The sequence below is a fragment of the Lepidochelys olivacea genome, assembly GCF_965140295.1.
Source record: "Lepidochelys olivacea isolate rLepOli2 genome assembly, chromosome: 15".
NCBI classification, from domain to species: domain Eukaryota; kingdom Metazoa; phylum Chordata; order Testudines; family Cheloniidae; genus Lepidochelys; species Lepidochelys olivacea.
The window spans coordinates 17,577,038-17,590,667 of NC_140425.1; the positions used below are offsets into that span (position 1 = coordinate 17,577,038).

The 13,630-nt window shown below is 39.8% G+C and overlaps 1 protein-coding gene across 1 annotated transcript in view; it reads right to left on the reverse strand.

Annotated features, from left to right (window-relative positions):
• PPIL2 (peptidylprolyl isomerase like 2) overlaps nucleotides 1-13,630 on the reverse strand; it is a 116,286-nt gene that overhangs the window by 39,284 nt on the left and 63,372 nt on the right. Inside the window, exon 13 of the mRNA XM_084649456.1 lies at nucleotides 2,074-2,163. Coding sequence (XP_084505582.1) covers nucleotides 2,074-2,163 — 90 coding nt within the window. The remainder of the gene's footprint in view (nucleotides 1-2,073; nucleotides 2,164-13,630) is intronic.

Genomic DNA, 13,630 nt, shown 5'->3' on the forward strand with positions numbered 1-13,630 from the left:
AAAGTAAGGGCTTGTCTACAACTACCGTACGGGGTCGATCTAAGATACGCAACTTCAGCTACGTGAATAGTGTAGCTGAAGTCAACGTACTTAGAGCTACTTACTGTGGTGTCTTCACTGCGGTAAGTCAACAACCGATGCTCTCCCATCGACTCCGCTTGCGCTCCTCGTTCTGGTGGAGTACTGGAGTCGATGGGAGAGCACTCAGCGGTTGATTTATTGCATCTATACTATACTAGACGCAATAAATCAACCCCCACTGGATCGATCGCTGACTGCCGATCTGGCAGGTAGCGTAGACAAGCCCTGTGTTGCAAAACTAGTTACAGTATTTTGTTCCATTTAAGGCAACGTCTGCAGTGCCCTAAGCCAGTGGTTCTCAACAAAGGGTATGCATATCCCTGGGGATACGCAGTGGTTTTCCAGGGGGTACATCAACTCATCTAGATATTTACCTAATTTCACAACAGGCTAAATAAAAAACACTAGTGAAGTCAGTACAAAATAAAATTTCACACAGACAACGACTTCTTTATACTACTCTATATATTATATATGGAAATGTATGTACAATATTTATATTCCAATTTATTTATAAATATATGGTAAAAATGAGAAAATAAGCGTTTTTTCAGTAATAGTGAGCTGTAAGCAAGTAGTTTTTAAGTGAGATGAAACTTGGGGCTATGCAAGACAAATTAGACTCCTGTAAGGGGCCCAGTAGTCTGGAAAGGTGGAAAGAAACTGCCCTAAGCTGTTTGAGTGGGCGTAGCATCATTATAAATGGTTTGATTTTAAGACCTTTGCAAATCAATGCTAGCATCTTTCCATGCATTTTAAGGAGCTGGCATGGTAATGAGGTGCCACAAGGGTAACATTTGAAACAATTATTCATTCAAAACTAAAAATGCAGCAGGTGAACTATTTACTTGGCATGGCTAGTAACCAAATCGAAAGTTTTGTTTTAATTTTCAAAATTAAATCTCACATTGTAAAACATGTTTTTTTTCAGAATATCAGAATGGGTCACTAAACGAGTCTCTTAAATAAACAGGTTCTGAAAACCTTTGCTGTGGGATTATGGTTTGATACCTTCATGAAACTTGACCCATGCTCATAGAAGTTCACAAAAACAGGCTGAGGTATTCACTTGGGTTTGATCCTGTACACTGCTGAGCACTCTGGGCCCCAATCCAAGGTACTTAAGCACGTGCTTAACTTTAATCATGAGAGAAGTTACACAGAAGTCAATGGGACTACTCATATGGTTAACTGTAAGCATGTACTTCAGTGATTTGATGGATTGGACCAGAGTGCTCAGCATCTTTTAGGACTGAGTCTTTGGTTGGGAAACCCTCTCTTCTCAAGCCAGCATACCTTACTTCCTCTCCAACAGCTGTCCTCAACCAAAGAGGTAAGAAAGGAGGTGGATTTCAATTACTTCTATGGAGAGAGGGCACACCTTGGGGCAGGTTCCCCCTGGAGGTTTGAGTTCAATTAACACTCAAACAAACCTTCAAGAGTTAGCTGGTTTTCTCTAACCCCTGCATACGAAACCACAGAGATCAGTCCCAGAAGTCCCTCAGAAACTGGCTCCCTGATTGTTTCAGCTAGGGCTATGAACCTCACTAAATGAAGTTCAGATACTCTGGATGTAAAAATATGTATCTTGTAAACCAAGTGTCAGCTGAATGGGATTTAAATGGGCTGAGATATTACTCACCCAGATCAGGGTTTTGAGCTCAGTGCCACTAATGGTCAGATCCAAAGCTCGCTGAAGACAATGGGAGTCTGGCCAATCAGGGATTTCAACGGGCTTTGAATCAGGCTCTGAGTGACAGTACTCTTCAGTGACAGCTGCTAGGTGATCAAATTTATACATCTTGCCCTCACTATATGAGGATAATCCTTGTTTCCAAAATACATTTTTCATGACCATCTCTAGTGTACACCTACTTGCTCCAAGGAAGTAACTAGAATTTTAAATTAACACTAATATATTCAACTCCTATTTTGGGGAAATGAGGGTGGCAAAACCTATTGTGCATTATGTAGCATTTGTTCAACACTCACCACAAAATTACGAATTGACCTGTGAAAAACAGTTCCATCATAATAGTTCTTCTTGCATAGCTTGATGAAGTTTTCACACGCTCTGGGTGTCTGAAAAAGATTAGGTATTTAATGAAGCAGTATCTTTAGACAGTAAAATCAATGATTACATTGTTAAAAATAATTGCATTTTGTCTGTGCCTGTTATAAAGGACTAATTAGTCAGGACTCTGATTAAGAGTTCCTTCTAGTTTACAACAAAAAAAAAAATCCTATAGAAGAGCATATTGTATATCAGAGAGAGACATTCTACAGCAATATGTCAAACGTAGTTCTCCCAAGTGGCATGGAAGGATGCTGAACGTTATTCTCATTATGTATTGTTTTATTTTTAGAATATTTCCCAGTGAAGACAATGACAATAAAGAGGACAATCCTGGAGACCAAATTCATCTATTTATCCCTAACCAGTCCCAGCAACATGCCTCAATCCTTTTTCTGACGGGACTACTTCCAGATTTGAAAGAGTGGTTCATTCTTCAGACTCATTCAGGCCTTGACATCTTTGCTGAACAATTACAAAAGGGAATACAATCATGCCACTTAGGATAGTGTTGTGTTGAGCACCTGACTACTAAGAACTGGACTGGCACCACAAAAGTCACTATATTTTATATTAGTCTGTTCAAAGAAATTGATGACTTATTTTCACAATCTAAAAGTAAATCTTAGCCAGTTATGTTAAATACATTGCATATTTCTCCTTTGCTTTTACATTGTGAATGAAAGATATTTATCCTCAATCATGGCATTCAAACACCACTTAGTAAAAGACTACAGCACAGATGACCTCTGATACTCCAAATACTTGTCTTTCCTTTATCAATAGTTTCTTTTTTCTGCAGTGCCAGGATGGAATCCATGGTAAGTAGAGAAACAGCCTCTCAGTTTGGACATGCTTTCCCCCCTCAGTTGTAAATTATGGAAATACTATGAATCCTATTTCATAGAAGCAGGTCTTAAATAAGCTGAGCTGTAATAGGCTTTAGAAATATTCTTATTGCGCTCTGCATGTGATAATAAGCCCCCAGCATGAGCACAAGACTCTGTAAATTAGCAGAGATAAGCTTTCAAGAGTTGGAACCTCTTTCTGAATAAAACTGATGCATTTAGCATTGCCTTAACCAAGTATGGCTCATCTGTAATGTTGCTCTGAGAACTCACCAGTGACAGAGGCAAGACTCAGGGCAAGTCTACACTACTGTGCTACATTGGTGCAGCTGCGTCTTTGTAGCGCCTCTGGTGAAGATGCGCTATGCTATGGGAAAACGTTCTCCCATCAGCATAATTACTCCACCTTGGGGAGAAGCGGAAGCTATGTTGGCGGGAGAGAGGGCTTTTTCACACCCTTGAGCAAAGTAAGTTATACCGACTTAGGCTGTAGCGTAGACCTGCCCTCAGTCATGAACATAAAACTTATAAAACATTATTACAAAAATAAGGCACGCTCGCACATTCTACAAATAAAATTATATATATATACACACACACACACACGGTGTAAAGGTTGAATGATCTCTCCGATCCCTCTCCCAAAGAGAAACTGTGCTACAGTACAGCCTCAGTTATCTAAATCTCAATAGTCTAAAACTCCCTGTTACCTGGAAACAGGGTCATGTTCCACATTGTCTATGAATTACACTGAAATTTCCCGTGATTAGCCACGCATTCTTTGTCCTTCATGACATCTGGATAATCAAGGCTGTACTGTATTTCCTCTTAAGTCTACCCAACATATAGAAAATGAAGCAGCCAGCTACAGCGGAAGACAAACTAGCTAGTCTTAATTCAATCTAATGCTACCTCTGATCTCAGCCTTGCAGTGTAGCTTATTATTAGATTAAAATATCTGTTTTATGACAGAATGATACTTTATCATATATTTGTGCAACATCCTGAGGGCAGCTTATGTCATACATAACCAATAATTTCAAACAGGAAGGTCTATATATATGTTTCAGTGTTTATAGTACATCTAAAGCCTTTTTTGAAGTTATATACACAGTTTAAAAAAATATGCTTGTAAAATTTGACCAAGGAAGAATCATTTGTGTGTAACAGAAAATACCATACTAGAGAGTGCTATATTAGAATCAAGAATGGAGAAGCTATGGATCATGAAAAATGCCTGTAAGGACAAAACAAGCACAGAGGTTTTTGCACTTTTAAAAAGAAAAAAATCCTTTCTGAATCAGAAATTGAATTGGCAGCTTTTAGCCTAAGGCAGTACTCCCTCATGAGAACCAAAAAACTCTTTGGAGAGAGACAGTTAATTAGTTCTCTTGGGGGGCATAAGGCAACCTGTAATTAAATTTTTAAGAAAATGAAATTAGCTGAAAGTTGAAGCCCCGCAGGGAATACGGAATTTAGTGCCAAACTGTTTTAAACCAATAATCAATGCACAGAATGTTGATAAGACACTTGCTACATAAATTAGGTATTTACTTTGAAAAACATGCTCTGTAAAATATAGGTGAAAAATACTTTTTCTGCTAATGAATTTTTTATTCACAGCAGAACCTGTGATGACCCATCTCTCTGAATGGGTTTCCAGTTATTATATCTGTTCTCAGAAACTAGGTGTGTGTGTGCAGCTATATAAGAACCATTTACTGCAGGGTTTTCTTTAAATAATTGCTACCAAACTGGTTCCCATGGCACCTCATGCATCATACAACAGACATACACTTCCGCAGGTAAACAGTATCTTAGCAACACTACTGTTACCATTTATGGTGGGCTTTTTTGTACAGGAACCAATAAAAGGTTTTAATTAGCAGACACTAGTTTCAATCATGTGGCGGACCCTAATGCTGAACTTGTTTTTTCAAAAACTACTGATAATCACAGCTTGAAGCCTGTGGTGATAATTGGGCCACAAACGTACCCGAGTTGTGAATTTAATTGTAAGAAGTGAGTGAAAGTTCATAAAGTGTCACTAATAACTGTTTTATAACAACAAACACTGATGGGAAAAGATACAAAAGAGAGATGGAAAGCCTGAATTAGTCCAAACAAAAAGTCTTACTGATATAACTCAAGGACTGTGTTAAGATCATGTTTGGTAAATAAGAAAAATATAGAACCAGAACTTAGTGGTTGACGTGTCAACAAATTGACGTGTCAGACACTAGGCTTAACTGGTGGACAAAAATAACGAGCGGATGATCTATTGCCCCCATCACTCCGTCTTGGTACCCTTAAAGTGTCTTTGGGGATGGGGGCAAATTGGCTAGTGGAGCAAGCTTTACCATCAGGCTGCCACACAAGGCCTTCATCATCTTGATCCTTTCCTAACCAGACCAGGCCAGAGAGAGGGACCAAAAGACATTGCCACCTCTGCTGATTCCAGCTGAATCGCAAGCCCCACCTGTGATGAAACGGGATCAGACTTTAAACAGCAACAACAGCTCCAGCCAGGGCCGTCCTTAGGCATGCACAGAATATGCAGCTGCGTGGAACACCACGTAATTTGGGGCACCACATTTCGTAGTGCCCTAGGCAGCTGCATTCTGCGTGTGCAGCGCTGGCTCCAGCAGCCAGCCCCATCCACCACCCTGCCCCCATTCGACCCCTTCCCTCAAGCCCTGCTCTTCCCACCCCTGCTCCGGATTTCCCAGGCCTAACAACTCAGATTGTGTTTGGACCACAAAAATGAGTCAACATGTGGCCCATCTGCATGCTCTCCCTGACCCTTGGGAAGGGTATACTCTTCTTTTCCAAACTCTGACCAGCATCTTTAGCAACTTCCCTGCTTACAGTAAAATGAGTCTTATCCCTAGAGACTAACCTCTCTCTCCGTATATTTTGTGAGATGCCTGCATTTGCCAGTGGGTTGAAAATTCCCTCCCAAAACAAGCATTGATCTCTTATCAAGATTCCCATCCTAAAGGATTTGAAGGCTGACTGCCCTAGAAACTGATCTGATTGCTTCCCTTGCTAGCTGGCAGGGAACAGGTGCATCTGATGTGGAAATGGAGATTTCATTTCTTTCAAAAGGTGTTTAGTCTCAGCTTACCTAAGTGTCTGCAAACTAGATGCTGTCGTGGCACATACTGACTGCTGTCACTGCACTACCCACCAACAGGGCCTGGCGGGATTTCAGCATGAGAAAAACTGGTTGTTCCTAAGAAAGAGCATGCAAAAATGTAACACTGACAAAAGATGGACAGTGACATTACAAGCAAGGGGAAAATACTAGAAAAAAAGAAAAAGGAAAAACGTATTTTTTAAAATCTGAAGTCCTACTAAAAGAGCAAGTTAAATAACATAATACCTTATAAATACTGACTGATCATATTTTACTTTTCTCATTGGCAAAAGCATAGATGTAAACCAGGCAAAACCCATCTGTCTTATTGGAGCCAGAGACTTGAGGGATAAGACTAACCAAGCCAAGTTACTCTCTCAGTTTGCAGCTTTCCTTTCTCATCAGCAAAAATGGACTGCTATCTTTTAAAAAGTCATTCTTATTGGACAGTTAAGTAGCCAATTAGAAATAGATTAGAAATATGCTGTGCCCCTGTTGCCAAGATACAGCAGAAGGGAAAAGAACTGGAGCTTCTAAGTTGTTGCTATGACTGCAAGCAAAAAGGCTTTACTATGTGAAGAGCGAATAATTTCAAAACATTCCATCCCTTCAGGATCTGCATGCATCTTAAAAAGAAATTCCACACTAAGCAGTCACAAGCCGTCATTCACACAACTGTAAAATTTCTTTTACGGCTAATTCCGCCACTCCAGTTATTTGTTTTTGTCTTCCTAAAGCTGTGGCTGTTCTGTAGCGGCTGCATTGAACTACACAGCCACAAAACATAGAATCATAGAATATCAGGGTTGGAAGGGACCTCAGGAGGTCATCTAGTCCAACCCCCTGCTCAAAGCAGGACCAATTCCCAATTTTTGCCCCAAATCCCTAAATGGCCCCCTCAAGGATTGAACTCACAACCCTGGGTTTAGCAGGCCAGTGCTCAAACCACTGAGCTATCCCTCCCCCCCCATGCTCATTAATGATTTGTGTCCAGGCAGTAATAATTTGAAATAATGAGAAGTTGGTTCTGTGAATTAAATTCTATTCTTTACATTGCAGCTTTCATCTTATCATTCCAATGCCAGAATCCCTCTACTAAGAAGCATGAACTGGTGAAATAAATTTTTCAGACTTCAAACTAAGCTTGCAATTTTTTATAGTTTTTTTTTTTTAAATACAAGGCAGATTTTGTTTTGCTTTTGGAGGTTTTATTTAGTTAAGGCATTTCTGCCCATGAAGTATTTCACCAAGGTTATTCTCCTGCATCACTTCTTTACAAGAAACATAATGGGGTGACTGGGAATGTCTAAACTGGGCTCTCCCTCCCACTGACCCCACTACTCTCTGAAGATCAGACATGTTTACTGTAGCTGCTCCTCTGCGTAGCCCTTGAATCTTAATGCTCCCTCTCTGCTGCAGGGAGTACTGTCTCTGACAGGAACTCAGCATTACTCAGTGGAACTCACCATGGGATGTCCTACAGGATAGGTGGGTTTTTAAATACATCTATTCACCACAGCCTGCAAGCCTTCTCATCCTATTTAGTGCTGTGATAAACAGATTGGCTATGGTGACAGAGAAGAATGACAGCTCTATGTTTTGTTTTTTAAATAGGAATGAGGCAGGGCTTACGGTTCAGGTAAATTACATGGTGGTCTCACCAAAATCTTATCAATCCAATCACACACAGTGGGCAGATGCCTTGAGGTCAACATACTGACTAAAATGATGAGAACAGTGACGTTCCAATGAGGTGAGATGACATATGCAAGGGGAAAACATCAGACAGGGCATCCTAAAGTAGAGCATTTCACCAGGCTCACAGTGATACATGGAGATTCAAACAAACAGAAAGCATCTTAGGTAACGAAACTGTATCAAGCAGTTACCTAATTTGGCTACTTACAGCTACAGTAGCTCTTTAAAAACAACAGCAGAAGAACTAACATTCTCTCATCACACAAAAAACCTGTTATTTTAAATTGCTATTTAGCACTTGCTAAAAGCATTTTTTTAAAAAATAAATCAGAATTTCAGTTGACAGCTAAATTTCACTTTTCAAAAACATTTCTTCGAAGTGCTACCATTAAGGAATATGATCTAAAATGACTAAGTAGCAAGCACAGTTTACAGCAGGCATCTGTAGAACAATTCATAGCCCAGTTTTGTCCGTCACTCGAGAGTAAAACAGCGATTGATTAGTTTAGATAAACACAATCTAAAGTAAACAGGGCATCTAATTCGCTAACCTAAAATTTGTCAGTTTTACTCACTCGCTCTCCAGAAGCAGAGAATTTGTTCCTACTACAGTCAGTGTTTCCTTCTGTTCTAACTTTTATTTGCTGTGTTAAAGAAACAAATGCACAAGTCATGTGATCATTAGGAGTTTGAGTAGCTCTAAGATACTACTCCACTGTGCTGTGTGCTCTGTAAAATGTTACTGATACTGACAGAGACAGCAAATCAGACACAGCACACATTTGGTATGGTTTAAATGTCAGCCACAACTTTCTTCAACTATTTGAGCAAGCATCAGTAAGTGAAAAGATTTAGAGCATAACAGCTCTTCAGGCAGTTTGTTGGCGATACTGCAGTCCAATCACTGGCCATACAGACTCCACCTTAGAAGGGGAAGCTACCTTAGCATTCACTTCCAATTGAAGCCATAAGGCTCTGGTAATAGCCAATAACTCCAAATCAACGTGTCCTCATCAGAGGACTCAAGACCCAAGCAAGGGATGCCTCCAGCAGAACACAACATTGAAGGGGAACAGTTTTGTCATGCTCACCATTGCAGGTCTCAGCCCTGTTCTCCGGACTGGGGATCACTGAGTGACTCCTTCTATCTTAGCACACCTGCCCCACAAAACTGAAGCATAGAACATACACAAATATAAACAGTGATCAACCCAACAGAAGCTTGTCAGGTGCTCTGGGGAACGCAAAAAATCCTGACTGAACATGCATATCTGCAGGATGGGAAAGTTCTTTTGCAATTCCAACAGGTGACCACTGAAAACCAAAGCATACCAGGAGACCCGAAACAGACATCCAGAGCTCAAATAGACCATCCCACCAGGATGCGTACATAAGAAAAAAGGATTGGCCTGAGTGCATCTCTCTGCCCCAGCGTAGAATTAAATACCTCCCTTTAAAAAAGGGAGAGAAGGACAATCCCTTTGAAGTAATGGGAGATCAGCCCATATGGGGGACAGCTATGGCCCCCAAAGATGGGAAGGGCCCTCCACTATTCCTGTCAGTTCCAGATTTAGGAGGAGCAAAACAAAGCAGCACAAACAACATGCAACAGCAACCCTATTGTGAAGCACAGAACAAGTTACAGCAGCTAAATGAACAGTTTGCCAATAATATTTGTTGAGAAGATCATTCTCCTCCTCCAACCCCAATCATGGATACTATATTCACAAAGTTCAAAGCATTTTACACGTTAGCATCCAACTTACTTCAAAAGGAGGAAGAAACCATTTGGGAAATACAGTTTATCAAAGAACTATGGAAAGTTACGAGATTCCTTCATCACGAAGAAGGGCAGGTTGATTTATCGGCCAACATAGCACTCTGGAGGGAACATTCCACTTCTGAAATCAACACAGCCTACTAGCAAATGTTTCCTCTAATTGCTTTTATACCTGAGGGCTGACAGGATTTTTTTTTTTGTTTAAAGCTTAAAAACTGCAAGCTGTAGTTGCTTTTACCCTAAGATGTTTTATCGGTTAACAACAACACAGGTATAGAAATGAGAAATAAGTCATTTATAGCCCCCTTGGGCAGCATTCTATTTAGCCATTGCAACAATATTACAAGCTAGGCAGGATACTCTGACATCAACAAGACATTTACCAGAGAGCGCAAAGTGATGAAGCTGAGACACAGAAAATAGGTATCATGGTTACTGAAATCAGCTAGAATAAAAATTAGATTCCAGAGGAATTGGAGAGCATGATCATGCAACAAGGTCAAAGAAATTTTAAAACAAATCTCTTCTTTTCTACTGGAAATGGATGAGAAGTGTCTGAGCATCTGATCTTCGAAATGGTCCATCTCTAGTGGATAGAAGATTTACAAGAAAAAGAGCTAAATTACAAATAATTTGAAGCTCAAAATTATACACACATTCATGTGCATCTGCAAACTGAAGTGACAAAAGGTACATCACTGTTTAAAAATCTGGACCCAAGTGACTTGGTCACGGTCACACCACAAGTCAGTATCAGAGCCAAGCACTCAGGCATATTTGATGGGTCAGATGGTACCAAAAGAGCTAAAGATCAGTGTTTGCCGAATAATGGCTCCTCTTCAGATAGTCAAGATGTCATCATTAAGCAGAGCTGCTAGGCTCCAGCAAGAGCCTAAAATCCATTTACATGGTGAAAGAGAGAGATATGAAATTAGTCTCTCCCTCTTTTATTCTATGTTATCTCCAAACCTCCCTAACAATAGAAAACTAAACTGAAAAAAAGTATGAACCTGCAAAAATGGCTACAGCTAGGAATGACTATTAAATGACCAATACTGTGTGTTTTTCTACTAAATCACATTCCATATTCTTTGCTTATATGAGAAATTGCCCAGAAACAGAGCAATTAGAGATGGAAGGAATTTTACTGTAGATAACTAGTCTGTCCCTTTGGTTTGGGCTTTGCACTAATGGCAATTTGCATATAAGTGCTTTACACTTCCCTATCCCCAATAAAAAATACTTGAACATCATACACCTGTAAGGAGGGAGGCAGATACTTTTATCCCTTTTTAAAGATGAAGATCCAGAAACCAAAGGCCTGATTTTCAGCCCGTTCTCAAACAGGACCCCCTTTTTGACCTCGTAGTTTAGATTATTTGGACGGCTGCATCCCAAAATATATAAGTGGCCTAAAGTGTGCCTGTAAATGATTTGAGGCTCAAAATTATACACACATTTATGCGCATCTGCAAATTGAAGTGATAAAAAGTACATCACTGTTTAAAAATCTGGATCCAAGTGACTTTGCCAAAGTCATGTAGCAAGTCAATGTCAGAACCAAGCACTCAGGGTCTCCTGGCTTTCAGTCCCAGGCTCAATCCATTGCTGCTTTTCTAGTTCTTTTTCCAATTTAATTTGAAACATTTCCAGGGATGAGGCTTCTGCTACTTCCCTTGGGAGACTATTCCACAATCTAGTAATTATGCATGCATTGATATAATTACCAATACAATAGAATCCATTTTAAATGAGACACCCTGGTTGTTGGTCTATTGTCTTGACTAAAGAAGCAACCACAAGAAAAAAACCCTATACTAAACAAAAATAGAAGAATAATACTGAAATCCACTGCATTTCATCTTTATTTCTTCATATTATCTTTGGTTAGCAATTTTTTACATTGTAAGACCAAAGCTAAGAATTTAACACCTGGTTAAACACTAGCAAATCCTGTGCAGTAGCCGAATGCATCTCCACTAAGTAGAATTAATGTTCCAGTTAAGCAGCATTTATTGGAAATACAGTATCCCTTGACTAATTCAGCTCCCTGGCACATGTCACAATAAAAGTGACCATCTGATTAAGTGTGTCTCCACAAAATGGAGCATGCTGTATCTGAATGAAAAAGACAGGGAGGAAAATAGTGACAGAATAAGCAACAGGAATGCCCTTATGCTGTAAAGAGAACAGTATTGCATCTCTGCTCATTTAAGGCATTTAAAATCAACAGAAAAGTCAGCTTATCTCCAGAAATATTTTTTACTGCTTTTCTTCAGTTCAGTAAGTTATATGTCAAACAACATCTTTGCCATTCTGGAACCCACGTAAAGTTTTACAGAGATCTTGACAAGCGATCTCAGATGCACACAGGAAATTTTGGATTCCAATCTTATTGCACGCTCTGTTTCTGAAGCCCATCACAGCATAAGTGATTATTTCAATCACAATGGAATATTGATTTCCCTCACTTAGATCAATACAAAACATTTCTTGGTTAGCTTTATGCTGCCAGGCAGAATCTCATCACCATCAATCTTACTGATTAGCAACTTGCACACCATTTTGGTATATGTGGATTACTGTATTGTTTTAAGACACAAAAATAACTAATTAAAAAACTTCATGTGTGTCAGAAGAACCCCAACACCAGCTAATCTTATGATCTCGGAGATAAGAGAACAGCAGATGTGCTGTTTCAGCAAGAGGCCTTTACCTCGAAATCTTCAACTCTAACCCACTGGATTATTTTAAAATGAAATTTCAGTGTTGCAGTATTACCTACAGAGAGATAACAAATACGTATTTTATAGCAACTTTGAGCCTCTGTGCTAAGCTCACAGGCTTCTCAAGTTCTGGGTGGGAAGGAGCAACAGATATTGCACTTTGCAGAGATGTGCACCTCACCCAAACAGTACAGGCACTGCTGATGTTCATCACAGCTAGAGAAGAAGCAAGTGTAGGAGATGCAATCCATGAATCCCAGGACTCTAGACATAGCCCCAGAGCCAGCGAGGGGCTCCCCAACTGTGGGGAAAGAAATACTCTATGATAACTATAAGTTTTAACTACTAAGCTAAGATATATAACAATTTACAAATATTTTCTTTTGCAGGTTATACAACGGAGTGAAGGTGGACACGATTCCAACTCAGGCCAAGCAGCGACAAGAAGGAACGGGAGAGGCGTCAACCCGTACCACCCCTTATACCCTGAGTTGGAAGCACAAGGAAAGCTAGTGTGCAAGGTGTGGCCAATAGACACTGTTTTGAAGAATTTCTGGACTCAGGTGCCTGGTGTGCATGAGTACCCACATGTGGAATATGTACAGGGACCAGCACTCAAAGAAGAATTAAAGACTGTCATGATGCATATGAATTAAGGCAGCACAGGAAACCTTCATTTTGGTATTTCCCAACTTCTGAATGCTTGACTTTGCAATCTTAAATAGTTTTTACCTTGTATTTTAGTGTGTAATATATACATATTTTATGTTCTCAGAGCAGTAATTAGTCTCCAATTTAGCTCACTACTATTTTACTAATACATGCATAGCTTTACACAGTGCCTCTCTGCTGCCAAAAGGTTGCTTAATCTGCACATATTTAATCAACGCAAAGAAATAAAAGAAACAGATGGTCATAGGCCAGTGTTTGATCAGGCTTGGCTGTGCATAACAGTACACATTTGCAATATGCATATAAGAAAACACTGACTTGAAAGGGACATACATAAGGACATGTATGGAAAAATAAAGAAACATGTTAGGCACCATACTGGGAATGCTATAAAGGGAACTAGACACAGACTATTGAGGACTGAGACATAATGGTTGCTCAAGTGCTCTAAGGAACCATATTGATCAACATGGGAATGGCTTCGCTCAGCATGCATTAGATAGGAATCAGTTTTGTAACACCTGACAAAATAAACAATTCAACACACAGTCTGCTCACTCTGTTGCTGCCCCTAAACAGTGCTGTATGGCCATCATCTGCTTTTCATCACTA